General features: G+C 42.8%; 1 protein-coding gene across 6 annotated transcripts in view; it reads left to right on the top strand.

Annotated features, from left to right (window-relative positions):
• The window catches only part of PRKCQ (protein kinase C theta), a 178717-nt gene extending 158849 nt beyond the window's left edge, over positions 1-19868 (top strand). For 2 of the 6 annotated variants that reach the window (XM_064284835.1, XM_064284836.1), the window contains 3 exons: positions 5143-5331; positions 15529-15657; positions 17588-19867. In XM_064284835.1, coding sequence (XP_064140905.1) covers positions 5143-5331; positions 15529-15657; positions 17588-17743 — 474 coding nt within the window. In that variant the 3' untranslated portion in view covers positions 17744-19867. Of the gene's footprint in view, positions 1-5142; positions 5332-15528; positions 15658-17587 lie in introns of all 6 variants that reach the window. The other 4 variants (XM_064284831.1, XM_064284832.1, XM_064284833.1 and 1 more) reach the window with 3 other exon arrangements.
• Positions 19869-25775: the final 5907 nt, after the last annotated feature.

Here is a 25775-nt window from a genome sequence, read left to right as displayed (position 1 = left end):
TTATTCTGAGCAGCCAGAAAAACAGCATTTGTTCAGAGGGCATCCATCAATCCGACTAACCCTACATACTCCCTTTTTTATGGAATCCTCCCCCAGCTGCCGATGCCAGGGAGATTAGGCGGTCCTCTACCACTTAGTCCTTCTCATACCGTAACAGTTATCTTAATTGCTTCTTTATCTTTGAATCTCCCTGCACTACTTGACAGAGGAGTCCCTGGGAGTTGAAAAGTATTAAGCTCTGGACAGCCAGCCAAGCAGGTTGGCGATTCAAATCCACCCAGAGGCACCTCGGAAGACAAGCCTGGCGATCTGCTTCTGAAAGGTCACAGCCTTGAAAAATCCTTTGGGGCATCTCCATTCTGTCTACATGGAGTCGCTCTGAGCCAGAGTTCAAGGGCAACTAACAACAAGAGCATTACTTCATAGCTTTAAAGTCAGGGACTGTTTCTTGCCTTTTTTTTTAATTTGTGTCTTGAAATAATTATAGATTCGTAGGAATTTGGAAAGATAATACAGAAACATCCCATATCCACCCTTTACCCAGTTCCCCGAATGATTACTTCTTACATAACTATGATACAGTATCAAAACCAGGAAACCAACGTTGATGCAAGGTGTGTGTATAGTTCTTTGCCATTTTATGGCATGTATAGGATTACATAATCTTATTCACTTTTATATCCAAGGACTTAGTGAAGACTTATTTCTTTTTCAGTCTTCTCTATTCATTGTCCAGCTTTCACATGCATATGATGCAATTGAAAATACCATGGCTTGGGTCAGGCGTACCTTAGTCTTCAAGGTGACATCTTTGCTTCAAGGTGACATCTGGCTTCTTAAGAATAATCTATTGCTTCCTCCTTTGTGCTACCATAGCACGTGTGCATCCACTTTGCCAATAAACTGTGTTTCTCGTGACAAAGGACCTTGACCTACCTTGTATCCAGTCTCCTCCCCTACAGCTTAGAGCAGGCACCACCAGATGGTTCTCAAATAAAGCATGCACTCTAAATGTCTATCTCTAAACGTGTGCTGAATGCCCCACCACTTGGCCTCTTTCAGACAGTAATCCTGTCTAGCCTCCACCTTCTCTACCCCTCAGAATTCTATCAGTTTTCCAAGGCTCCGCTCACGTGCCACCTACTTCGTGAAGCTTTCCCTTCCTGTCACTCATATTCCCATTACTCTCTCTCAGCCTCCAGAACAAAAACTAGAAGAGTGCTCTCCTTCCTCTGAACCTTAACAACAACTTACCAGTTACTGGTTCCCGTTGAGCCACTTGTGACCCCATGTGTTTCAGAGTAGAACCACTGGGTTTTCAGGGGCTGATTTTTCAGAAGTAGACTGCCTGGCCTTTCTTCTGCGGTGCCTCTGCGTAGACTCAACCCTCCAGCCTTTTGGTTAGTAGCTAAGCACTTAACCATTTCCACCACCCTTGCTCCAAGAAGCAGATAGAATTGGAGATGATGTACCTCACTGCAAGGGAGAAAGCCTGTGATTTGGGTAGAATCATTACTAGTATTTTGTCCTGGCTTCTCATGTTACGGGTGTGCGTTCAGAGCAGTGCCTCAGGATTCTTTGGGTAAAAAGTGGGAGCGGGAAAGGAACAGAACAAAAGAGGAGGCCAGAACAAGGCAAGGCACCAGGGGCTCAAATAGAAAAGGGGGCGACCCCTGCCTAGTGCATCTCTACCACAATTTCTCCAGAAATGTAGGATAGTACAAGCATGATCACGTTAGGTTGAGTTTAAAACCGGGAGACAACATTATATAAGGAAAGGAGCATTATGTAGTAAAATCCCAAAAGACCAGGGTCCAGACATAGCTTTAATTTATTAACTGTTCTCGTTATGTGTTTTGAAGTGGACTCTGACTCACAGCGACCCTATAGGACAGAGTAGAGCTGCCGCACAGGGTTTCCTGGGCTGCAATCTTTGCAGGAACAGATCCTCAGGCCTTATCCTCCACAGAGTGGCTGATGGCTTCTGAACTACCAGCCTTTCAGTTAGCAAGCACTCAACTATTGCACCACCAGGGCCCCGAATCAAAAAAAAAACCCCACACCTGTTGCCATCTAGTCGATTCCAGCTCATAGTCCTTAAATAAGGCATTTAACTTCCTTCAGTCCAATCACCATCCTCTGTAAAATAGGGATAACAGTACCTGCCTCAAGGGGGAGTCAAATAAAAGATACAGTGTGTGAAAAAAAACACCTAACACATCTCAGTTCTCATGAAGCAGCCATTGTATTCTACCGGTGGGTTTTGAGTGTGAATTTGCATTTTTAATCTTCCTCCTAACTTAAGATGGAAATTTTTTATTAGCATCACCTAGCCTGGAAGACTTAATTTCAACCCCAGCTGTCTCCTATCCAAATTTCTTTTCATTTGTCCTATCAAAATGAAGTTGTTTACAAAGACATGATGCTCTGAGCAATTCTGGTTCTGTTGGCCTCCCCCTTGTGGCAAATTTTAGGAATTACATGTGAATCTGGCTCCGCTTCAGTCAAGTTTGAGTAAGACTGCATGTAATTGTGTGCATCTTCATTTTCTTTATCATTCTCTCTGGGTCTGCTTTTAGATTACTCCTTAGGATGAAGCCTAGCATAAGGCTAGTGTATAGCATTTTATACTGGAAATCAGTGGCAGATATCCTGCACCTGAATTCTCTTGGCAACTAGGTCTTTATTTTCACAAATGGGTAAAAGTTCATGAAAAAAAATGCATATTTAACATAACACATATAGTAATTTAGAGTTTACAAAAGCACTTTGTCTTTTCTACTTTTCATTAGCTCCACACAACAGTCCAGTAGTAAGCTAAAGCAAAAAAGAAAAACCACACCCTTTGCCATCTAGCCAATTCGGACTCACAGCGACCCTATAGCACAGAGCAGAACTGCCCCATCAGGTCTCCAAGGAGCGACTGGTGGATTTGAACTGCTGGCCTTTTGGTGAGCAGCTGAATTCTTAACCACTGCACCACCAGGGCTCCAGTAGTAACCTGGCCTGATGTTATTACCACTTTTTATAAATGATACTTAGAGGGGTTAAGGAATCTCCCAAAACTATACAGTAATTGAATAAGCTAGAAATTAGAACCTACAGCATTTTATATAGCCATAAAAACTGTCTCCTTCCCCCCCCCACCCCCCCACATCTGTCTGTCCATTTAGCAAGTCTTGTGATATAGACACTTTCACAATATTCCTGAGCCGTACTCTGTGCTAATCCTGTTTCCCAGGGGCAGGCTCAAGGGTGGCCCATTGGGTCAGGGATAGCTGCTGTGCGCTTTATTCTGCTGATCAGAATATGCGCTGGCCCGGAATGCAGCTTTCCTAGAAAACACTGGAATGTCTACTGCTGTCATTCCATTTTCTCTGCTAAGGCCATTGATGCTACAACTCTGCCATTCATTCCAAAGGCCCATTTAAGAAATTTTCGTTTCAACTGAGTATCTCTAAAAGCCAAGTAGGAGCCCTGGTGGCACAATGGTTAAAGTGCTCGACCATTCACAGAAAGGTTGGTGGTCCGAACCCACCCAGCGGCTCTGCAGGGGAAATACCTGGAGATCTGCTCCTGTAAAGATGACAGCCAGGAAAATCCTATAAGGCAGTTCTACTCTGTCATTTGGGGTCACCATGAGTCAGAAATTGATCCAATGGCACCTAACAACAGCAATCGCTGAGTGACCTCTGTGTGTTTATATGTGTGTACTCACATGAGTGCGCTGAGCTAAACCTAGAACAAATTACAGGGTAGAGAGAAGGATGGCTGACCTGAGAGGACCCCAGTCGTAGTTTTTAATTTTAGTGCTTCATTGTTATGGTCTTTCTTCCATTTTGTTTGGGTTGATGAAGCAGCTGTCTCTCACCCCATCCTGGAAGCGGCGGTCATGAATTGGCAAGGATTTTTTTTTTTTTTCTCCACTTAACAAACTGTTATGTACACCTACTATGTACTGTTTTAGAGAACGTCACAGCATGGTTTGTTGGAATGATACCACAGGAAAGCGGATTGGCAAAAACATTTAAAAGCTTGTAAAAAATTGGATGGGATTTCAGACTTTAAATCCACCTCCCTGATGGCATAGTGGTGAAGCATTTGGCTGCTAACCAAAAGGCCCGCAGTTCAAATGCACCAGCCGCTCCTTGGAAACCCTATGGGGCAGTTCTACTCTGTCCTGTAGGATTACTATGAGTCAAAATCAACTCGATGGCAATGGGTTTTTGGTTTTTCCTGGGTGGATAGACCAGACCAGTTCTACTCAGAACCCTGCTGTCAAGCACATGTAGCTATCAGAGATCTCTGATTTCTGGATTTGAACAGCTTGCTGTCCTAGGCACTGTCTCGGCATTTTCACAAAATTTGACTTCTTCCCCGTAACTTATGATGGGGACTGCAATTATGACTCCTAATTCAAATTACCATGAACAGTTTCGGCTTTAAGAAAGGCACTTGGTCATATGGTCACGTTGAATGCTTGATTACGTAAAGAAACTGCATGTCAAGATTCGGGACAGTGGAAGGCAATGTAACACATGGCTTGGTTGAGATGGAGTCCCTGGGTGGTGCAAATGATTAGCGTGCTCAGCTGCCAACCCAAAGGTTAGAGATTCAAGTCCACCCAGAGGTGCCTTGGAAGAAAGGCCTGGGGTCTGCTTCTGAAAAATCAGCTATCAAAGACCTATGGAGCACAGTTCTACTCTGACACACAGGAGGTCTCCATGAGTCAGAATTGACTCAAAAGGCAACAGGTTTTTTTGGTTGTTTTTGTTTAGATACCCACATCAGAGGCCCTGGAGAAATATGATACATGCCAGATTCCTCAGGTCCAATACCTGCCACCCAAGTCCTCACGTCAGAGGTGGGAAAGTGAAGGCTAACAGCACAGTTAAGCCAGTTCAGTTAGAGGGGAGGTGGTAACTGGAACTCAAAAATGTTGACTCAGTTTTGACATTGTCCACTCATTTTCTTTTCAGTAGTTAGTTTGTCAAAAGAAACAGTTTTCAGTGTGATCTTTGTTAAAACCACATATTGTCATCACCACCAATTAACTTACTGAGTGACCTCAACAAGTCCATGAACCGTTTTCACTCCTCAACCTCGTTTATATGAATGACATCTCTGCCTTTGGTCACACAGATCTTGCTGGGTCAGAAATACAACCATTCTGTTGACTGGTGGTCCTTTGGTGTTCTCCTCTATGAGATGCTCATTGGTCAGTCACCTTTCCATGGGCAAGATGAAGAAGAGCTGTTCCACTCCATCCGCATGGACAATCCCTTCTACCCAAGATGGCTTGAGAAGGAAGCCAAAGACCTTTTAGTGAAGGTAAGAAGCCGAGTCATAGGAAGGCTTTCATCTGATCAGTATTAAGTTTTCTCATAAGTATTTCCACCCACATCTATAGATTCTGATTTATATACGTGGTAGAATAAACAATAATTAATATATACCAGGATTTAAGTGAGTCACTGTTTTAATTGAGGTGTCAATATGGTGAACATTAGCTATCAAAGTGAGTATAAGTAAACCCTCACGTGTGTAATTTATGTAAGAAATGTCCAAGAACCAGTCCCATGACTCTTGAATTGCCTCCCTTTGAGAAGTAATTGGTACATTGAACAAACACAATTTCTAGCTTAAAACTTAACCGTTTCCCATTTAAAAAAAAAAAAAAACTTTTGCCATTGAGTCCATTCCAACTCATGGCAACCGCATGTGTTACAGAGTAGAACTGCTCCATAGGGTTTTCTTGGCCTTAACCTGAACAGAAGTAGATTGCCAGGGCTTTCTTCCACAGTACTGCTGGATGAGTTTGAACTGCCAACTTTTAGGTTAATAGTAGACAGCAAACCATGTGCGCCATCTGGGGACCTATGTTGTTGTTGTTAGGTGCCATCAAGTCAGTTCCAACTCATAGCAACAGCTGTGTACAACACAGAATCAAACACTGCCCGGTCTTGTGCCATCCTCAAAACCATTGCTATGTTTAAACCCCTTGTTGCAGTCACTGTGTCCATCCATCTCATTGAGGGTCTTCCTCTTTTTCCCTGACCTTCTACTTTACCAAGCTTGATGTCCTTCCCCAGGGACTGGTCCCTTCTGATAACATATCCAAAGAATGTGAGACGAAGTCCTGACATCCTCACTTCTGAGGAGCATTCTGGCTATACTTCTTCCAAGACAGATTTGTTCGTTCTTCTGGCAGTCCATGGTATATTCAGTATTCTCCACCAACACCATATTTCAAATGCATCAATTCTTCTTTGGCCTTCTTTATTCATTGTCCAGCTTTCACCTGCCTATGCAGTGATTGAAAATACCACGGCTTGGGTCCCAACCCACTGCTGTACGGCTTGGGTCAGGTGTACCTTAATCCTCAAGGTGACATCTTTGCTTTTTAACATTTCAAGGAGGTCTTTTGGAGCAGATTTGCCCAGTGCAATATGTCATTTGATTTCTTGACTGCTGCTTCATGGGCATTGTTTGTGGATCCAAGTAGAATGAAATCCTTAACAACTTCAATATTTCCTCTGTTTATCGTGATGTTGCTTATTGGTCCAGTTGTGAGGATTTTTGTTTTCTTTGTGTTGAGATGTAATCCATACTGCAGGCTGTAGTCTTTGATCTTCATCAGTAAGTGCTTCAAGTCCTCTTCACTTTCAGCAAGCAAGGGTGTACCATCTGTATATCACAGGTTGTTAATGAGTCTTTCTCCAATCCTGATGCAGCATTCTTCTTCACATAGTCCAGTTTCTCAGATTATTTGCTCAGCATACAGATTAAATAAGTGTGGTGAAAGGACACAACTCTGACACATAACTTTCCTGATTTTAGACCATAATGTATCTCCTTGTTCTGTTGAAATAGCTGCCTCTTGGTCTATTAACAGGTTCCACATGAGTACAATTAAGTGTTCTGGAACTCCCATTCTTCACAATGTTATCCATAATTTGTGATCATAACAGGGACCTATTAAAAGAAAAAACCAAACCCATTGCTGTCAAGTTGATTCAAACTTATAGTGGCCCTATAGTCCCTATAAAATATGTTCAGTGAAGTTAACCTTCCCCTACCCCTGGTTGAAAATTTGGACAGGATTCATGACTTTTCTGCTCACTCTTAAAGTAGAAGTCAAACCTGTTGTTACTTTAAGTCATAAACCCAGTCTCAAGTGAGAAATTAAAACTGTCCAGTCCAAGATATTAATCATCACATCAATCTTATATTAAAGGTGAGACTTCTGCCCCCTTCCTCTGGCCCTCACCCATGGTTGGCAGCTGGTCACCTTTGGAGAAAGGACTGTGGTCATATTGTGGTTGACTGTCTCCTTACTGTCTTCCTCCCCAACTCTTGAGCTGCTATTTCAGGCCCAACTAGGTTACAAGAAGGGGTAGGATGAAGAGGGGTAAGGAGAGAGAACTCTTCTTCCACGGCTGGGTGGCTTCATGCTTCATGAGCCTAAACTCATTGCCATCGAATCACCTGGCAGATGGTTAAAGCTGAGTCTTTTGTGAGGCATTTTCACAGGTTCTTCGAAAATACCCACCACTGGAGATATCTTTCCCTGAAACTCTTGAAATATCAACTATTCAACCCATCCCCTAGCCTGGCTACTTCCTCTACCCAAACTCTAATCAACAACACTCCATCCTACTGAAATTCTCACTGTCAGCCTCCTGCCCAGCAGATCCTCTTAGGCAGGACTTAAAAAGGATGCAGACTGACTTTCCCTCTCCCCAGTGTGACTACCTGTTGTCCAATGGAAATGTAGGTGCATCTTTCACCCTAAAAATCAGAGAGTGCAAGCTGTTGCCATCGCAGTAGCCCTCTCCAGGGTTTACCATCAACAGAGGAGTCAGACCTACTCCGTGGCAGCCCAGGATCCACTAAGAATCAGTATAGTGTGATACAGGTATAAGCTGGGCTCTGAGAATCACTAGCTATAAACCAGGAGTTCCCAGGGCAAACCAGTGCAGAGAGATAAGTGTATGAGAACCGTTGCTAAAGATTTGGACTTTATACGGAGTCCTTGTTTACCTTTTTTGGAAAATCCAAAATATTGCCCACAGTGTATACTTGTAATGATGTTGTTGGATGCCGTCAAGTCAATTTTGACCCATAGTAACCCCATGTGACAGAGTAGAAGTGCCCCATAGGGTTTCTTGGCTATAATCTTTGTGGGAGCAAATCACCAGGTCCTTCTCCTGCGGAGCCACTGGGTGGGTTTGAACTGCTAACCTTTCAGTTAGCCGCCAAGTGCTTAACCATTGTGCTACCAGGGCTCCTTATACATGTGAAAGTTTTTAAAAACGAAAATTAATCATGAAAAACAACAGGCTAATTAGGTATAATAATAACAACAACGATAAAGCAGCTACATTTACTGAGCCATCCCAACAAATGCTGGATTAAGGAAACCCACCAGTGTGATCAAGAGGCTAGTAAATTTAAAAGAAATGGACCACGAATACAGGGTTTGTAGACAAAATGCAATGTCTTGATTTCTGGGATTTCATATCTCAGCTTGCTAGAAAAGTCATCGTTTAGGGAAGTAATTTTTCGCCTTGCTCTTACTGTATTGGAAACCCTGGTTAGAGCTATGGTTAGGTAGTTGGAATCCAACAGGCACTCCTTGGAAACTCTATGGGGGCAGTTCTGCTCTGTCCTATAGGGTCGCTGTGAGTCAGTAATTGACTCAACGGCAGTGGGTTTGGTTTCGGTTTACTGTATTGGAAACCCTGGTGGCGTAGTGGTTAAGAGCTACGGCTGCTAACCAAAAAGGTCAGCAGTTTGAATCCACGAGGCACTACTTGGAAACTCTATGGGGCAGTTCTGTGCTGTCCTATAGAGTCGCTATGAGTCGGAATCAACTCGATGGCAACAGGTTTTATGGGTTCTTACTAATTGAGAATGGGAATCAGATATTTTGACATTAGAAACTATCGTTGGGTTTTAAATCTAAACTTAGAAAAATATTACCAGACCCATCTTTTTTCACTAGTTTGCTTTTTTTCTCAAGAAGGATGACTTAGCATTAAATGTGAAGGGCATACACTTCTACCTCACTAACACAACTGACAGCTTGCCTAGGGGATTAGAAATTTTGAGGCAACTCTTCAACTCTCCCTGTGGAGTCAAGATCTTGACTCTGAGAAGTGCTGACACAGACCTCACCGGATACCTAGCCCAAGGTTAATGGAAGCCCGTATTTAAAAATCCCACCCTGTTCAATTCAGCTTTCATTTTCTGAATATGATCCAAACAAGCAGTAAACTTAGAAAACTCCCTTAACAACCAATTAAATTCATTTTTAATGACTGAACAAAACACATATAAAATGAAATCTAATTTTAACGTTAACCAATTTAAAAAAAAGATGAAAACAGTAAAAATAAGTTAGTAGGATTTGAAAGTAAACAATCTTCCTTTGCAGAAAGGCAAATTATTACAATTTGCTTCCTTTTTTTTTTTAAACACTTGGTTCTCTGAAGGACTTCAGGTGAGGGCTGTGCTGAGATGAGTGGACTCCACAAAACCCACCAGAGAAAAGAAAGGAGGCAAAGGGTCAGTCTGTACTATCAGAGGAGTGGGAGCACCTTCAGACTCAGGTGCCCCACCTCTGGGTGAGTCACAGGAGTGGGGGCCCTGGAGCTACAGTTGGAGGCCCCCTTCACCTGTTGATGCCTCATTAAGCAGAACTGATTTTTGGGCTGAGTTTCCCAAACCCAGCTCCACCTCAGGATCTGGGACAGCTTTGGACAAGGACTGAAGCTAAAGGAGTGACTGAGGCCAGGTGGAGTTAAGGTACTTCCATGGAAAGAAGTTGGGAGTGAGGATTTCAAAGGAAAGAAAAAGTGATTGAATAGGCAAAATACATTGCTTCCAGCAGAGGAGAAAAGGTGAAAGGTCATGTGCATGGAAATTCTACTCAGCAAAAGGAAGAATGAAACACTGATACACGGAACCACTCAAGTGGGTCTCAAGGGCATTATGTTGAGTGAAAATCGCCAATCTTAAAAGAGCACATACTGTGAGTCCATTTATATAACATTATTGAAATGATGGAGTCCCTGGGTGGTACAAATGGTTAAATGCTCAACTACTAGCTGAAAGGTTGGCAGTTTGAACTAACCCAGAGGTGCCTTGAAAGACAGGCCTGGTGATCTGCTTCCAAAAAGTCATGGCCTTGAAAACCCTGTTGAGCAGTTCTACTCTTCACATGTGGGGTCACCATGAGTGGAAATTGACTAGAAGGCAACTAACAACAAATAACAACATTGAAATGACAACATTATAGAGATGGAAAACAGATTAGCGGTTGCAAGGGGTAAAGAATGGCAGAGGGCAGGGGCATGACTATACAGGGGTAGCACAAGGGAGATCTTTGTGGCCATGGAATAGTTCTGTATCTTGATTTTGATGGTTGTTACATGAATTTAAAAAAAAAAAACCTGTTGGTGTCAAGTTGATTCTGACTCATAGCAATCCTATAGGACACAGTAGAACTACCCTATAGGGATGCTAGGGAGCAGCTGGTGGATTTGAACTGCCAACCTTTTGGTTAACAGCCAAGCTCTTAATCACTGTGCCACCAGGGCTCCTACATGAATCTACACGTGTGGTAAAATGGTATAGAACTATCCACACACATTGTATCAATGTAGATTTCCCAGCTTTGACATTGTACTTTAATTATGTAAGATGTAAGAATTGGGGGAATACTGGATGAAGGGTACATGGGACCTCTCTGTATTATCTTTGAAACTTCCTGTGACTTATTATTTCAAAATGAAAAGTTTATTAAAAAAAAAAAACCTAAATCGAAGGCAAACTGGCATGCAATAACAACAACAAAAATCATCTTCAGGGTTTCAGTGGCAGGAGAAATTTCCTGAAAAAAATTTTTTTTGATAGAACAGAAACCAAGACAAGGATAAAGAAGGAGGGAAAAAGGACTAGTTGGTGAAAGCAAGAACTCTTCTTCCCACATAGAAGAATATGAGCTTATTATTTCTGACAACTTAGTCAAAATTCCATGTCCTTTCTCCTTGGGGAAGGTGGTCCTCTCCTAACTTCTAGCAATTGAAAGCAATTGAGCTGGTAAAAATTAGTGTTCAGTTTAATCTTTGTCTGAAGAGTTGGCTTCGAGAATGGTTTTAGTTCTGGGTTAACAGAGAGTCTGGGGCCCATGTCTTCTGGGGTTCCTCTAGTCTCAGTCCGACCATTAAGTCCTTCTTTTTACATGAAATTGAGCTCTGCACCACACTTTTCTCCTGCTCCGTCAGGGACTCTCTGTTGTATTCCTTGTCAGGGCAGTCATTGGTGGTTCTTCTGGTCTCAGGCTGATGGAGTCTCTGGTTCATGTTGCCCTTTTGAAATAATACTCATGAGAAGCATGCTTCTTAGTTCAAGTAGATACAAGAGACTAAATGGGCAGCTTCTGTCCGGAGGCGAGATGAGAAGGCAAAAAGGGATCGGTGCTGGTTGAATGGATACGGGAAACCCAGGGGGTGGAAAGGAGTGTGCTGTCACATTATAGGGATTGCAACTAAGGTCATATAACAATATGTGTATAAACTTTGTAGGAGAAATAATTTGAGCTGTAAACTTTCACCTAAAAACTTTCACCTGTAAACTTTCATTTAAACTTTCACAGTAAAAAAGAAAAAATAGTGTCCACTATGCAACTTGCTGGCCAAAAACTGGTTGCTAGTTTCATCTCTGTTCTATGTTTTGTAACTTTGAGCCAACAGCCCTTACATCTTTGAGCCCCCTTTTCTGCGAAACTCAAAGGTAATACTCTTTCTCAGAAACTCCCTCAGGGAGATTCTACAGAATGATCTGAACCCCAGAAGCACTGAGTCTTCTGGGAGGGCTGGACAAAGCAGCATGTAGTGGCATCCATTCCAGTGGCATCCGTACCAGACTGTCTTCCTTGAGCCTTCATGGGGCAATGATGCCTGTAGCCAAGTGGACACTTGTGCGTCAGAGGAGGCTGTGACCCATCAAGAATTACAGCTGGGACTCTGCTGTCAAGGTCACTGCTGCCAAGTAAATTCCTGTTTCTTCCTCACTTAGTCACCCAGGATATCCTGTCCGTTTGTTTGGAAAGCGATGGAAAACTAATGATCTAGAACAGAAATACCTCTTCCTTTTATAGAAGGATATATCTAAGGAGGGGACAAAACGGGAAAGAAGATTCCAGGTATAGCCTGTCACCAGTGACAGGTGCTGTGCTCTTGCAATCCTCGGCAGCCCAGAAGGGCTTTCTTGCCCAGATAGTTGAATAAATTTAAACAAACTCCAACTGCATCCTGGCCATTTATGTAAGAGGTGTGTTATTTCCTACCAATGTAAACTACTCTTCTGACAGCTGTTATGGACAAAAGCAAGTCTTTCTTCATGAACATTCATTTCCTCCATGCAGCGTCCCTGCCACAGAACTGCTGATCCGAATCTCCTGCGAGATCGCCAGGTGTCCTCAGGAACTCTAGCGGGTGGACTGACTGTAGGGCGAAGAAGATAATAACTAACTTTCCTGTGTAAAACTATGAAGAATACTGAACCTGGAAATGAGATCAATATTATTTTCTTCTTCCAAATTTTATTTTTTAAATACACTTTTTAAATTTCACAGGTATCTCTACCAAACTCAGAAGGCTTATCATGATCCCAGGGAATAATTGTCATGTGTTTGTTGAAAAGAATCTAATGGAAAACCTAGCATAATGTGCACTTGGCCCAAGGCAGTTATTTCTAACTTAATTCCCTGAAGCATTTAATTATAACATTAGCTAGCGTTTGGTCTATTCTTGATGCACTTATATTGCCTACCTCATCTTCTCATCAAAATGTCCTTAACAAGTGGAGATCAACCATTTGTTATGATCATTTCAAGGGAAGAAATAAGGGCCAACTCACTTATCCCCTCTGCTTCTCAAAATGAATCCACTTCTCCACTGTTGACTCATATTGGATTTTTAATTTATAGAAAAAAACATATTTTCTGCGAACTTGGTGGCTTTTCTTTCTGAAGCCAAGACTAGTCTATATGGTAAAAACAAGAGGCTAACGGATGAGGATATAAGACAGGTGATACTGCAGATAAACAAAGTAGAAAGACAGCTTATTCACCTACCTAACCAACATTTATCGAGCATCTACTTTGTGTATGGCACTCTGCTAGGTGGTGTAAGAAATAGAAACATAACTGGTGTCCGCCAGCTGGAGCTTACAGTCTAGCAGGAAAACAGACATAGAAAAAAATACAATGTGCTGATTTCTCTAATGGAGGGAAGATGTTCTGTGGAACACAGAGGAGAGACTTAACACCAGAGTGGGGAGGAGGCTGCTTATAATTTAGACTCTACCAGTTCCTGGATTTGTGGCCTTGAGTAAGTTACTTATTAACTACTCTGAGCCTCAGATTCCTCAACTGACAGTTGGGATAACAATACCTGCTTTTAGATTTTGTTTTTAAAATCAGGATGATACGTATGAGTCATCTAGCACCGTGCCTGACTGTCAAAGAACATTTGCTGGAATGAATGATGCAATGAATCATATGATGATGAGTGTGACTTTAAGAGGAGAGGGAACTCAGAATGTAATCAAAGATAGCTTCACAAAGAAGATGGGATGTAAGCTGAGCTCTGAAAGATGGGGCAGGATTTAAAACTGAGGAGAAGGAGATGGAAGTGGAATATAGGGAGAGAAATCTTGCAAGATGGAAATGTCATGAGATAAGAAAGACACGTGGTATAGTCAGTGAATAAACATGTCTGGACAGAGGAGAGGGTTCCTTTGGGAACCAAAGGGCACAAGGTCAGCATCAGACTACAGAGGACCTTGAACGCCAACCTAGGGGCTCAGAGGATGTTAGAACTCAGGGACTTTGGAGATCATCTTGTCTGATGCTTCATTTTACGGATGAGAAAACTGAGACTCAGAAAACTTATCCAAGGCCATGTGAATAATAAGAGTCTTGCGTAACAGTCTAGTATTATTTCTACTGTGCAGTGGTTTTCTAACTGGGTACTTTGGAACCCCATGTTTCCCTAGAGAGTCCCTCATGGCATGGTAAGTGGGGAGAGAGGAAGTGGGTCTCACTTACTGAAGTGGTGGTGGCATGAGCTTTTCACTTGGATTTTTAAAAGACATTAGAAAGAAAGAAAAGAAAGATCTCTACTTTGCAAATCATCACCCAGTAGCATGCTGATTGGTCTTTGCTTTTTTGTTAGCATAGAGCCTTTGAAGATTTTCAAGTAGTAAGATAATGTAAGTAAAGGAATGTTTTAGAACAATTAGATTGGCTATTTGTTTAAGCAATTCCTGCAATTTAGGTGCAAATGGAGGTCGATTCTTTGCCAGAACCTTTGGAAAGTCACTGCATTTCCTGTTTTCTGTTTTAAAGATCCATAACCTGCTTGTAAACACCGTTTTACTAGAAGTTACTTTATAAATAAACATCTAGCTGATAAAAGAATAATGGATCACTACTCCAGACACCCAGGGGACCTGTTACTTTTCTAGGCTCAGTGTTTAGACTTTCTTGTTCCTTAATGCCCTTGACATGTTTTATTTAAGCTTGTAGAGTTTCAAAGTTTATCCTTCTGTCCTTGCAAATGTTCATTTAGACCTCATGAGGGAGAGTAACAAGGGACAGTGCAAAGAGGAAAATACTTGTGTAACAGCTCAGAGATGGTAAAAGATGGCCTTTGAATTAAATATGACTTGGTTTTCATGAGTCAAGAATGATTCTTGATACTCAGACTTGTAAAATCCAAAGCTGACTGCCTGAAACCAGTTTATATTATGCCCAAAGTAAGTTTCTCCTTATAGCTGGTAATCCTAAAAAGGCAGCTCTGTAAGATATCAGCTCTTGCTTAATGGGCAATCAATCAAACAACATATAAATTGATCCCTTACTCTATGTTGTTGGGTTTTACAGACTAAATATAGTGCACAAATGTTTGTGGAGCATGGTGTGTGTGGGTGTGTTGTGGCGTATGGGTGGTTTGTATATGTGTTGTGTGTATGTAGTTCTCTGTGTGTGTGTTGTCGTTTCATCTGATCCTCAGAACAGCTTGTGAGTAGAGCACTTGGCTCACTTCATAGGTGAGGAAACTGTGACTCAGAGGCTTCTGTAACTTGCCAGAGGTGACATAAGTAGTATGTGGCAAAGCTAAGATTTCAAACGAGGTCTTTGTAACTCAAAAGTCAGCATTTCTAGGACAAAGAGGAAGGAAGCAAAAGCCCAGACTCAGGAATATTCAGAGAGGCTCCTTCAGAGGAGAGTGTTGTGCCCAGTTTGACTCCAGTCATTTGTTTCTAAAGGTAAGTCAGAAAATAAGACTAGAAAAGCAAGTGGTCAAAAGCTTCCAATTTAAGGCCACAAAGTCAGAACTTTATCCTTTCGGAGTCAAATGCAAGTGGCTCATACACTAAGAAACGGGACGTCCACCTGATGCTGATTGACTGGTCCACTGAGAATTCAACTGCTCTCTTTCTGCTCCTTTTCAGCTCTTTGTGAGAGAACCTGAAAAGAGGTTGGGAGTGAGGGGAGACATCCGCGAGCATCCTTTGTTTCAGGAGATCAATTGGGAAGAGCTTGAAAGAAAGGAGATTGAACCACCTTTCAAGCCTAAAGTGGTAAGACTCATAGATGGGGAACATTTCCTTTCAGCCCTTCTCCCTTTACTCCCAGGCTGCCTACCTGTCCTACTAAGTGCAAGGCAGTTCCTCACCCCTGCCCCGAGCCCCAGCTTCCAACCATCCCTGTCTGCCAGGGTCCCAGCACATGGCCAGTGTAGTTCTTGGAAGAATGTGCTTCTTTAACCATAAAACAGTTGGTGTCAAGTCACCTCCAACTCATGGTGACCCCATGTGTGTCCGATTAGAACTATGCTCCACTCAGAAGTAGATCACCAGGCCCTTCTTCCGACTCTGACCTCCAACCTTTTGGTTAAAGCTAAGCACATTATCCGTTTGTACCACCTACACCAAACCCAGTGCCGTCGAGTCGATTCCGACTCATAGCGACCCTATACCTAGAGACTCTTTGACACTGGCTATTTGGCTGGTGGGGGATGTGGGGAGATGTTATTCTTGTTAGCAAAATTTGACCTCTGTGTCAACATGTACCTGAACAAAGAATGAATATCCAAATATACATGCTTTGGGCTGAACACATATGCACAGTGACTATCACATGTACATGATACGTACATACATAATTAATGGTCACACTTTACAAGACCCTAAACTTGTACATAAGCCCCGTATCCTACGTCAGGAATTTTGGAGTCGTTATTTTTCCCCCTGACATTTATTAAAGTTGACCTAAAGTTGTAATTCGTTCACACAATTACACTCCCTGATGGCCATTCTTAGGTGTTCTTCAGTTTAAGAAGAGGTAGCAAACTGACGCTTAGAAAAAGATAGACATCTAAATTCCCATGTGTATACTCACTAGCAAAAGTCACTGACCTATAGCTGGAAGGGTAGAAATACCTGGGTCACACACAGAACAGTCCCCCATAAAGTGAAGCGAAGTTTAAAGGAACCCTGGTGGCACAAACGGCCAAGCACTAGGCTGCTAACTGAAAGGTTGGCGGTTCACACCCACGCATCAGCTTCTGGGGAGAACAATCCAGCGATCTGCTTCCATAAAGATTACAGCCTAGAAAACCCTGTGGGGCAGTTCTGCTCTGTCATACAGGGTGGCTATGAGTGGAAATCATTCTGCTCTGTCATACAGGGTGGCTGTGAGTGGAAATCAACTCAACGGCACCCAACAACAACAAATGATAAAAGAAATTTCTGTTAAAAGTACAGCAAAGTTGGTGGATTTGCTAGCTTTACCCCTCCCTAGAGATTGCTGGGGAATAAGATGGTTATCACCAAGGTAGATGTAAACAGTCTTTGTCATCTCTTTGCAGAGAATGGCGTAGGCTCATGGGTTTCACAGCAGAGCGTTCACCCTAGAAAGCTGCCACTGCCATCAGCCATCATAGCGAATGGCTGAAAGAAACAAGTGTGACTCATTCCTAGTGTTAGGATAGTCACTCTTAACTTTTGTCCCCATCTCTGAAAATTTTTCAGGGTTCTACAGGCTGGTCTCTACTACTGTTATTGTTTATAACAGTACCATATCTAATATACGAATTAATAATTTGTTTATGATAAAATGAATTTTACCTGATTTTAGCTAATCAGAACAATTTAATTCATACTTCTACTTCAGGTGAAAACTGACTTGACATTTTCCACATAAAAATCAGAACTTTGATCTAAGCTTACCTTAGACAATTTCTGATTCCACCAGTAGGAAGAAATTTCCTTTTTTTTTATTGTCTGAGTGGAGCCCTGGTGGTACAGTGGTTAAGAGCTTGGCTGCTAACTAAAAGGTCAGCAGTTCAAATCCACCAGACAATAAAAAGCCATACATGATAGTCTAAAAGTGTTACTTCAGTTTAGTTTATCTCCAAACACCAACACTATCATACACAGATTATAGCCTAGATAACACCATTAGTAGCTGACTTTCTTCCCTTTTTTTCCCCCCTAAATTCTGACCAAGAAATCACCATATGACTGCAGCAATTTCGACAAAGAATTCCTGAATGAGAAACCCCGGCTATCATTCGCTGACAGAGCACTCATCAACAGTATGGACCAGAACATGTTCAGAAACTTTTCTTTCATTAACCCAGGGATGGAGAGGCTGATATCCTGAATCCCCCCTCTCCAGAGAAACGAAAGAACTTGCCTTTTCTCTGTGAACTGGTTCAAGAGACACTTCTTGGGTTCCTTTTGCAGCTTGGAAAAGAAAAGAAACACTCGTCAATAAAGGCTGAGACCTTTTAGCTCCTCGCGTGACTTTTCATCTGTAGCAGAAACCGACTCCACTAACGACGAAGCCCTTTGGTTTAGCTCCTGCCATCTTTCACGGATGCTCTTGAAGTTAGGTCACTGGCTGTCGTGTTCAAATCTGACCCTCAGACCCCACCCTGTGGTAATTTACTTGAAAGACCATTCTCGGCACTGTGAAAGATTTGAACATTTAATACTGCTCTAAATCCCTGGTCAATGTGCTGATCATTGAAAGGCTTGATGAAGCAAGGCGCCAACTCAGTGCAAACGTCTCAAGACTTGAACAGCACATTTCCCGTGTAATAGTGGATTCCATTCAGTTGCCGTTAAGTAATCACTAAACCGTTCTCTGCATATCTGTGGACCTGTGTAAATGGTGGGGGAGAGGGGGTGGGCCCGAATAGTTACAAGGTTTTCATGGGAATTGTTCACAATAAATGTAGCTTATACCTTGAGATTTACAAAGCCATTCATTTTGATTAGCCATAGTCTTCACAGGAAAGAGAAAAATGGTAAGTAGGAAGAGCTCATGTCCGTAATATAGGAAGTTTAATAGAACACCCACTCTGGTTATCTGGTCAACATGGAAATTAAATTTAGGGTCCACCAATGGTAGTGCTATTTTACTTCTGCCAATAAAACCTTTCCGTCCATCCATTTTCAGTTTTCTATTGCCAGTGGCAATCACTTACTACCATCCTCACATTATAACAAGAAAAGAAATCAAGTGCATAATTCTTCAAAGAAAAAAGAAAACCAATCCCTTCTTACACCATCACTGATGGTTCGGCAACTCATGAGTCTCTCTTTAGGCATCATTCAAGATAAAAGACCCGTGCATGTCATTTGCAGTAGTCAGTCTCATTTGATTAGAATTCTGGCTATGCGTTTGTAAAGTATCTGTGTTATTTCTCTATTTTGATAAAATGTTGTGACTTAATGACAAAGAGGTGGCTGTGTAAAAATGGAATAAAAAAAAAAGAACGAAGCCTCTTAATAGTTTCATTCCCCGCCTGTCCCCAAGAACTTAATTCTGTCATGTTTACGGTCAAAATGTAGCTAGCATTCAGTTGATGCTTTAAAACTTGGGAATCATTAAAAATTCCCAAACAGATGAGAAATTAAAAGAACCCTCAAGTTACTGCCATTATATTTCTCTTTGCCTTCATCACACGTTTTCTTCTAGAACATAGGAGTGGTCTATGCTTCTTGTCTCCACTTCCCTACCACCCACATGCAGTTTCTGCCCTCAGACTACTTTCTGATGCTGCTTCCTCCAAGGACTAACTTCCTGCCAGCCCTGGCAGAATCTCCCTCATCCTCATCTACCTTTCCGCACCATTTTATACAAGGAAGGACCCTCTCTTTGATCCTCTGCCCTGCTCGGATGCTCCAATACAGCATTTTCCTATTTCGTTCCCTCCATCTTTGATTATTCCTTTCTTGGTCCCTTTTTCTCCTTCTACCCTAAATCACTTCCAAGGCTCTTTTCCCCTCTTCCCCTTCACTGTCCCTTGGTATTCTCCTCCTACCTTCAGGGACCACCTCAGTCCGGATAATCACAATTGCACGTCTCCAGTTCTAACCTCACTGCCTGGCTTCAAGCAGGTTCCATTAACTCTGTCTCCAAATGAGCTCATCCTATTTTCTTACTATCGTTACCTTTCTCTTGTATTTCCTATTTCTGTTACTGGCACCATGAAAGACTCAGTCATATATATATTAGTATATTTTATATATTATTTCCACAAACCAAGACTTTTATCGTATGACATTCATGTTCAAAACCCTTTGTAATCTTCACTGCCTAAATAAAGCCCACTCAGGGCTACCAGTTCTGTTCCAGGACAACCTTTCTACCTTTATCTCTCATTTCTACCTTTCACTTAACTCTGTGCTCCAGCCAAACAATTTCTTAGCATTTACCTCTGCTGGCACAGTGTTTAAGAGCTCTGCTGCTAACCAAAAGATTGGCAGTTCAAATCCACCAGCCGCTCCTTGGAAACCCTATGGGGCAGTTCTACTCTATCCTATAGGATCGCTATGAGTTGGAATTGACTTGATGGCAATGGGTTTGGTTTTTTTTTTTTTTTTTTTTTTGTACATGTGAACAAAAGGATCCTTGGCAAAATGATGGTAAGTGCTCGGCTGCTACCAAAAGGTGCTGGTTTGAGCTCACCCAGTGGCTCCTTAAAGACTACGGTAAATGAGACTGGAAGAACTAGATGGTGCCTGGCCACAACCGATGACTGCCCTGACAAGGAGCACAACAGAGAACCCCTGAGGGAGCAGGAGAATAGTGGGATGCAGACCCCAAATTCTCAGAAAAAGGCCAGACTTAATGGTCTGACTGAGACTAGAGGAATCCCAGCGGTCATGGTCCCCAAACCTTCTGTTGGCCCCGGACAGGAACCATTCCCAAAGACAACTCATCAGACATGGAAGGGACTGGACAATGGGTTGGAGAGAGATGCTGATGAAGAGTGAGCTACTTGTATCAGGTGGACGCTTGAGACTGTGTTGGCATCTCCTGTCTGGAGGGGAGATAGGAGGGTAGAGAGGGTTAGAAACTGGCAAAATTGTCACGAAAGGAGAGACTGGAAGGGCTGACTCATTAGGGGGAGAGTAAGTGGGAGTATGGAGTAAGGTGTATATAAGCTTATATGTGACAGACTGACTTGATTTGTAAATGTTCACTTAAAGCTCAATAAAAATTATTAAAAAAAAAAAAAGACTATGGTAAAGATTACAGGCTAGGGAACCTTGTGGGGTAGCTCTACTCTGTCCTATAAGGTCACTCATCAACAGAATTGACTCAACAACACACAGCAACAACAACAACCTGTAAACACCCATCTTTTCCTGTCTCTGGGCCTCACTGCTGCTAATCTTTCTGCCTAGAATGCTCCATTCACATATGTCTAAAGTCTGTCTGTCCTTTAGGATTCAGTTCGAATGACAGGTATGCCATGAAATACTATCCCCTCATCCTTCCTCACTGATCCTCCACCGAGCTAGTACATCTCCGGCCTCCCCAAGCTCCAGTAGTACTGTATTTCCCTGTACCTCTCTCATGGCACACCCCATTTTCCATCAAGCTAAAAATGTTATGGTTTGCCTCCCTTATTAGGCTGTAAGAACCCCTGGTGGCATAGTGGTTAAGAGCTCGGCTGCTAACCAAAAGGGCAGCAGTTCAAATCCACCAGCTGCTCCTTGGAAGCTCTATGGGGCAGTTCTACTCTGTGCTATAGGGTCGCCAAGAGTTGGGATGGACTAATGGCATCTAGCAACAACAAGTAGGTTGTAAACCCCTTGAGGACAGGATTTCTGTCCAATTCATCTTTTTACTTCCCACAGTTCCTTATGGATATTAGTGCTCAAAAATAGTTGTTGAGTGAATGAGTAAATAAATCAATGCGCTGTGTGGTGGGTTGAATAGTGGCCCTCCCTAAAGATATGTTCCTTCAAAACCTGTGAATGTGTTCTTATTTGGCAATAGGGTCTTTGCAGATGTAACTACATTAAGGATCTTAACATAAAATTACCCTGGATTATCCAGGTGGGCCCTCAGCCCAATGGCAAGTATCTTTACGAAAGACAGAGGGAGATTTGACACAGACATAGAGAAGGTCATGTGAAGATATAGGCAGAGATTGGAGCTATACAGCTCCAAGTCAGGGAACACCTGGAGCCACCAGAAGCTAGAAGAGACGAGGAAGGATTCTCCTGTAGAGCCTCCAGAGGAGTCACAGTCTGGCTGCTGACACCTTGACTTTGAACTTTCAGCCTCCAAAACTGTGAGAAAATAAATTTCTATTGTTTTTAAGTTACCCGGTTTGTGGTAATTTGTTACAGAGCCCTAGGAAACTAATGTACAGTGTTAAATGAAATCAGCACTCCATTAGGAGCAGAGTTTCACTGAGTCTGCACTGCAGTGGAGGTTGTGTGTTCCTGCCCATTGCAACCACCACACATCCAAACAGGAGGCATCACCTTGCTACCGGACCCTTCACATCACTTGTCCTGTACCAGAACTTCCCTCAATCACTCCACCTGTTGTCCATGTGAATTCCCCACCGTGGTTCTCATTCTGCCTTGCAATTTCTCCGTTGTCTCATTTCCCTCTCCTGCTTTTGGCCCTCACCTTCCTCCACTGCTCTTCTCTTTGCAAAACTCCTGGTTTTTCCATGCGAAGGGGGAGAAGGCCTCCCTCCAGGTTTTTGTTGGTGAGTCAGCAGCTGTTTCTTCCTGGAGGGAGAGCATCCACACTGTGGTTATCCTTTATAAACTTGCCTCGGTGGTGAGGGCAGAGATCACAGGGTCTAGCATTACAAGAACTTTGGGATTATGATGAGTTCAGCTTTCCTCTGGGTGCTTCCATACAATCCTGCAAGGCAGTTGTGCACCCTGCTGTGAGCACTTTGTGGGAAGAAATCTGGTGCTGGTAATCTGCTATGTAAGTTGAAATATGCTGCGTATATGGGCCCAAGCACTGCTGGGGAAAGGGGCAGGTTTGGGAACCAGACAGACCTGAGTTTAAATGCCAGCTCAGCCATGTATAAGCTTTACAACATTGGGGAAGTTGTTTACCTCCCTGAATGGCCTTTTCTCACCCATAAAATGGGGCTCATAGTACATGCATGGGGTTCATAGTACACGCCATGGGGCTCATGGTACATGCCATGGGGCTCATGGTACATGCCACGGGGTTGATGGTACATGCCATGGGGCTCAGGGTACACGCCATGGGGCTCATAGCACATCCCCTGGGGCTCATAGTACATGCCATGGGGCTCATAGTACACACTGTGGGGCTCATGGTACATGCTGTGGCGCTCATGGTGCATGCCGTGGGGTTCATGGTACATGCCATTGGGCTCATTCATGGTACATGCCATGGGGCTCATAGTACATGCTGAGCAGCTCATAGTACATGTCATGGGGCTGGTACATGCCATGATGCTCATAGTACATGCTATGGGACCCATTGTACATGCCATGTTGGGTTGTTGGAAAATGCCCCCATGGTGGTGGGCACCGCGTAGATGCATACCAAACCAGAGTGACTATGGAATTGTCAAGCTGGTCATGAGATGTTTTATATATATACATGTGTGTATGTGTGTGTATACACACACATATATATATTTGAAATTTGTCTAGTGTGTCCTGTAAGTCAAATCAGCAACAAGAGAAATAATTCGTGGTTGTACATGCTAAGTAGCTCAGAAACAGCCCCTGTGACATTAACTAAGAGTACTGTGGCCTGCATACCCCAGCCTTAATAGCATAAAGTAGCGGGACAAAAGAGGACCTAGCACCTGTAGTGTGAGGGGATTGTTGTAAACTTGCATGTCTCTTAATTAACAGGTGGTCTGAAAGTTCAGAATGGCTTGTAGGTATAGTCTTTTCACGTAATGTCCCCTACCACTACCTACCAAGAGGAGACTTTTGGTGACTTTGGAAGTCTCAGCCAGCTTCTCCTAGTTCTCAAGATAAGGAGGAGGCTTGGGAAGATACAAGAATTCTCTTGATTTCCTGCCTTGAAGTAAGATCCGCCATGTCAGTTCAATTTATCTTATAGGTCAACTCCAACTCATGGTGTTCCCCTGCATGTCAGAGTAGAATTGTGTTGCACTGGGTTTTCAAAGGATGATTTTTCAGAAACAAATCACCAGGCCTTCTCTCAGCGTGCCTCTGGCTGGACCTGAACTTCCAAATTTTCAGTTAATAGCCAAGCACATTAACTATTTGTGCCACCCAAGTAGCCTGGCACGAAAGCAGTTCTAATACTTTATTTAAAAGCACACTCGTGTGCTTCCCCCTAAACCTTGTAATCAGAAATTAGAAAACCGTCATGTCAGTCTGTAATTCATTTGACATTCCTTTACTCTTCGATCAGAATTTTGTTTAACAAATATTTATTGTGCATCTGCTATGTACCTGGAAATACCTGGCTTGTCTTTAGGATTCTACCTGCAGAACTCTGTGAATTTTTTATTCTACTCCCTATTCTAAGATGTGTGCTTCTCAAAATAGCAGCCATATTTAGGTAAGTGTGATCATCAGAGGCATGATTTTTTCCAAGAGGCTAAAATCCTTTTTCTTAAATGGTTACAGTCAGTATTCCTCTACCAATTTCTAGAAGCTGTCTCTGGGACTAACCCTGCTGTTTCCCTCCAGAGTATACCCTTTGCTCTCAGTTCTGACTAAGGCAGAGGCATTTCTACTACCTTCAAGACAAAGGTAGTGGACTAGTTTGTAGTCAGTCAGTGGTTCTTTTCCTGGTGACAGGCTCCCACGCTCTTGCAGACACTGCACACATGCCTGCAGGGGATCGTAAGCACACCCACCACCTAGCTGAAACACATGGAGTAACAGATTAAAGAGGGAAAAGTAAATCAAAGTCACATTTTCAACATTGCAAAGACTTGGCCAAGGAGTTCGAATGTCATTCCTAGGCAAGGTTGAGCCGCTGAAATTATACCAACAAGCCACAGCAAATTTCTCCAAGCATAAAAAAAAAAACGAAAAACACAGATAAAAATTCTAAAGTATAAATAAAATGAATCAGTTTAGAAGTAATACAACCAGAATGCTCCTTAGATACAAAGTGGTGAGACTTCAGCTCGCTTATTTTGGACACATCATCAGGAAAGACCACTTGCTAGAAAAGAACACCGCGCTTGGTAGAAGGCCAGCAAAAACTAAGGAAACCCTCAATAAGATGAATTGACACGATAGCCGCCAACAATAGACTCAAACATACCAGTGATCATGAAGGTGGCACAGGACCGAACGATGCTTCATTCTGTTGTACATAAGATCGTCATGAGTCGGAGGCAACTCAATGGCACCTTAGAACAGCAAGTATATGAAATTAGCCTTACACATGCTTTCTATGTCTTCTTATTTTACATGAATGAGTTTCTGTCGAATAAATGAATGAAGGTATATCTTCCCAGCCAGTTGTACCAGTAAATCCCTGTGGCACCAATACCACGAAGGTTGAGCGAGTCAGTTTTTCCAGGTGAAAGATGTTGAGGAGAAACACTTAGATGCTTAAAGTCCAAGCATAAAACCTGCTGCCGTCGAGTTGATTCCAACTCACAGCAACCCTACAGGAGAGAGTAGAACTGCCCTATAGGAGAGAGTAGAACTGCCCTATAGGAGAGAGAGTAGAACTGCCCTATAGGAGAGAGTAGAACTGCCCTATAGGAGAGAGTAGAACTGCCCTATAGGGTTTCCAGGTAGCAGCTGGTGGATTCAAACTGTAGACCTTTTGGTTAGCAGCCAGCCTCTTAACCACTGCGCCACCAGAGCTCCAAGTTCAAGCGTATTGCTCCCCAATTCCCTGAATTCTCCCAACACACACCCTTGTCCGGGCCTTAGGCCCTATGGTCTGGCAGCCTGTTGACAAAACCTTTCTGCTATTTCCTGATGAGAAGAGCATAGTAGCAACCCTCTGTGTGAGGAGAGCCAGGCTACCTGCATCTGCCCCCAGGAGAGGTCCCCACTTCTACCACCAGGGAAATGGGGCAAGACCCTACTTCCCACCCTCCACCCCAGCAGAACAAAGATTTGTGAATACACCAGTGTGATTCAGCCTGGGCTGGAAGAGCAGCCACCGGTGACCTCTGACAGGTTTTCAGCATTTTAATTGATTTTTAGAATTAATTTGAGGCCAGTTTTACTTTTGGTCAACAGCATTCTTGGCCTTTTCAGAAGAACTGAAATTTCTTCTGAAGCAGGATAGTGGTAAGACTTCTAATCTCATGCTCACAAACTTGTGGCTTGTGGTCACAAACTCTCATTTCTTTTAAAGTTAGCTCTACTTTTTCCTGAGATACACACCTGATGTTACTGTAAATTTTACACAACTTCCCTCCAGATGT

Source organism: Loxodonta africana, chromosome 4 (assembly GCF_030014295.1).
Source record: "Loxodonta africana isolate mLoxAfr1 chromosome 4, mLoxAfr1.hap2, whole genome shotgun sequence".
NCBI lineage: Eukaryota > Metazoa > Chordata > Mammalia > Proboscidea > Elephantidae > Loxodonta > Loxodonta africana.
The sequence above is the reverse complement of the archived record's forward strand: the minus strand, read 5'-3'. Positions and strand labels throughout refer to the sequence as shown.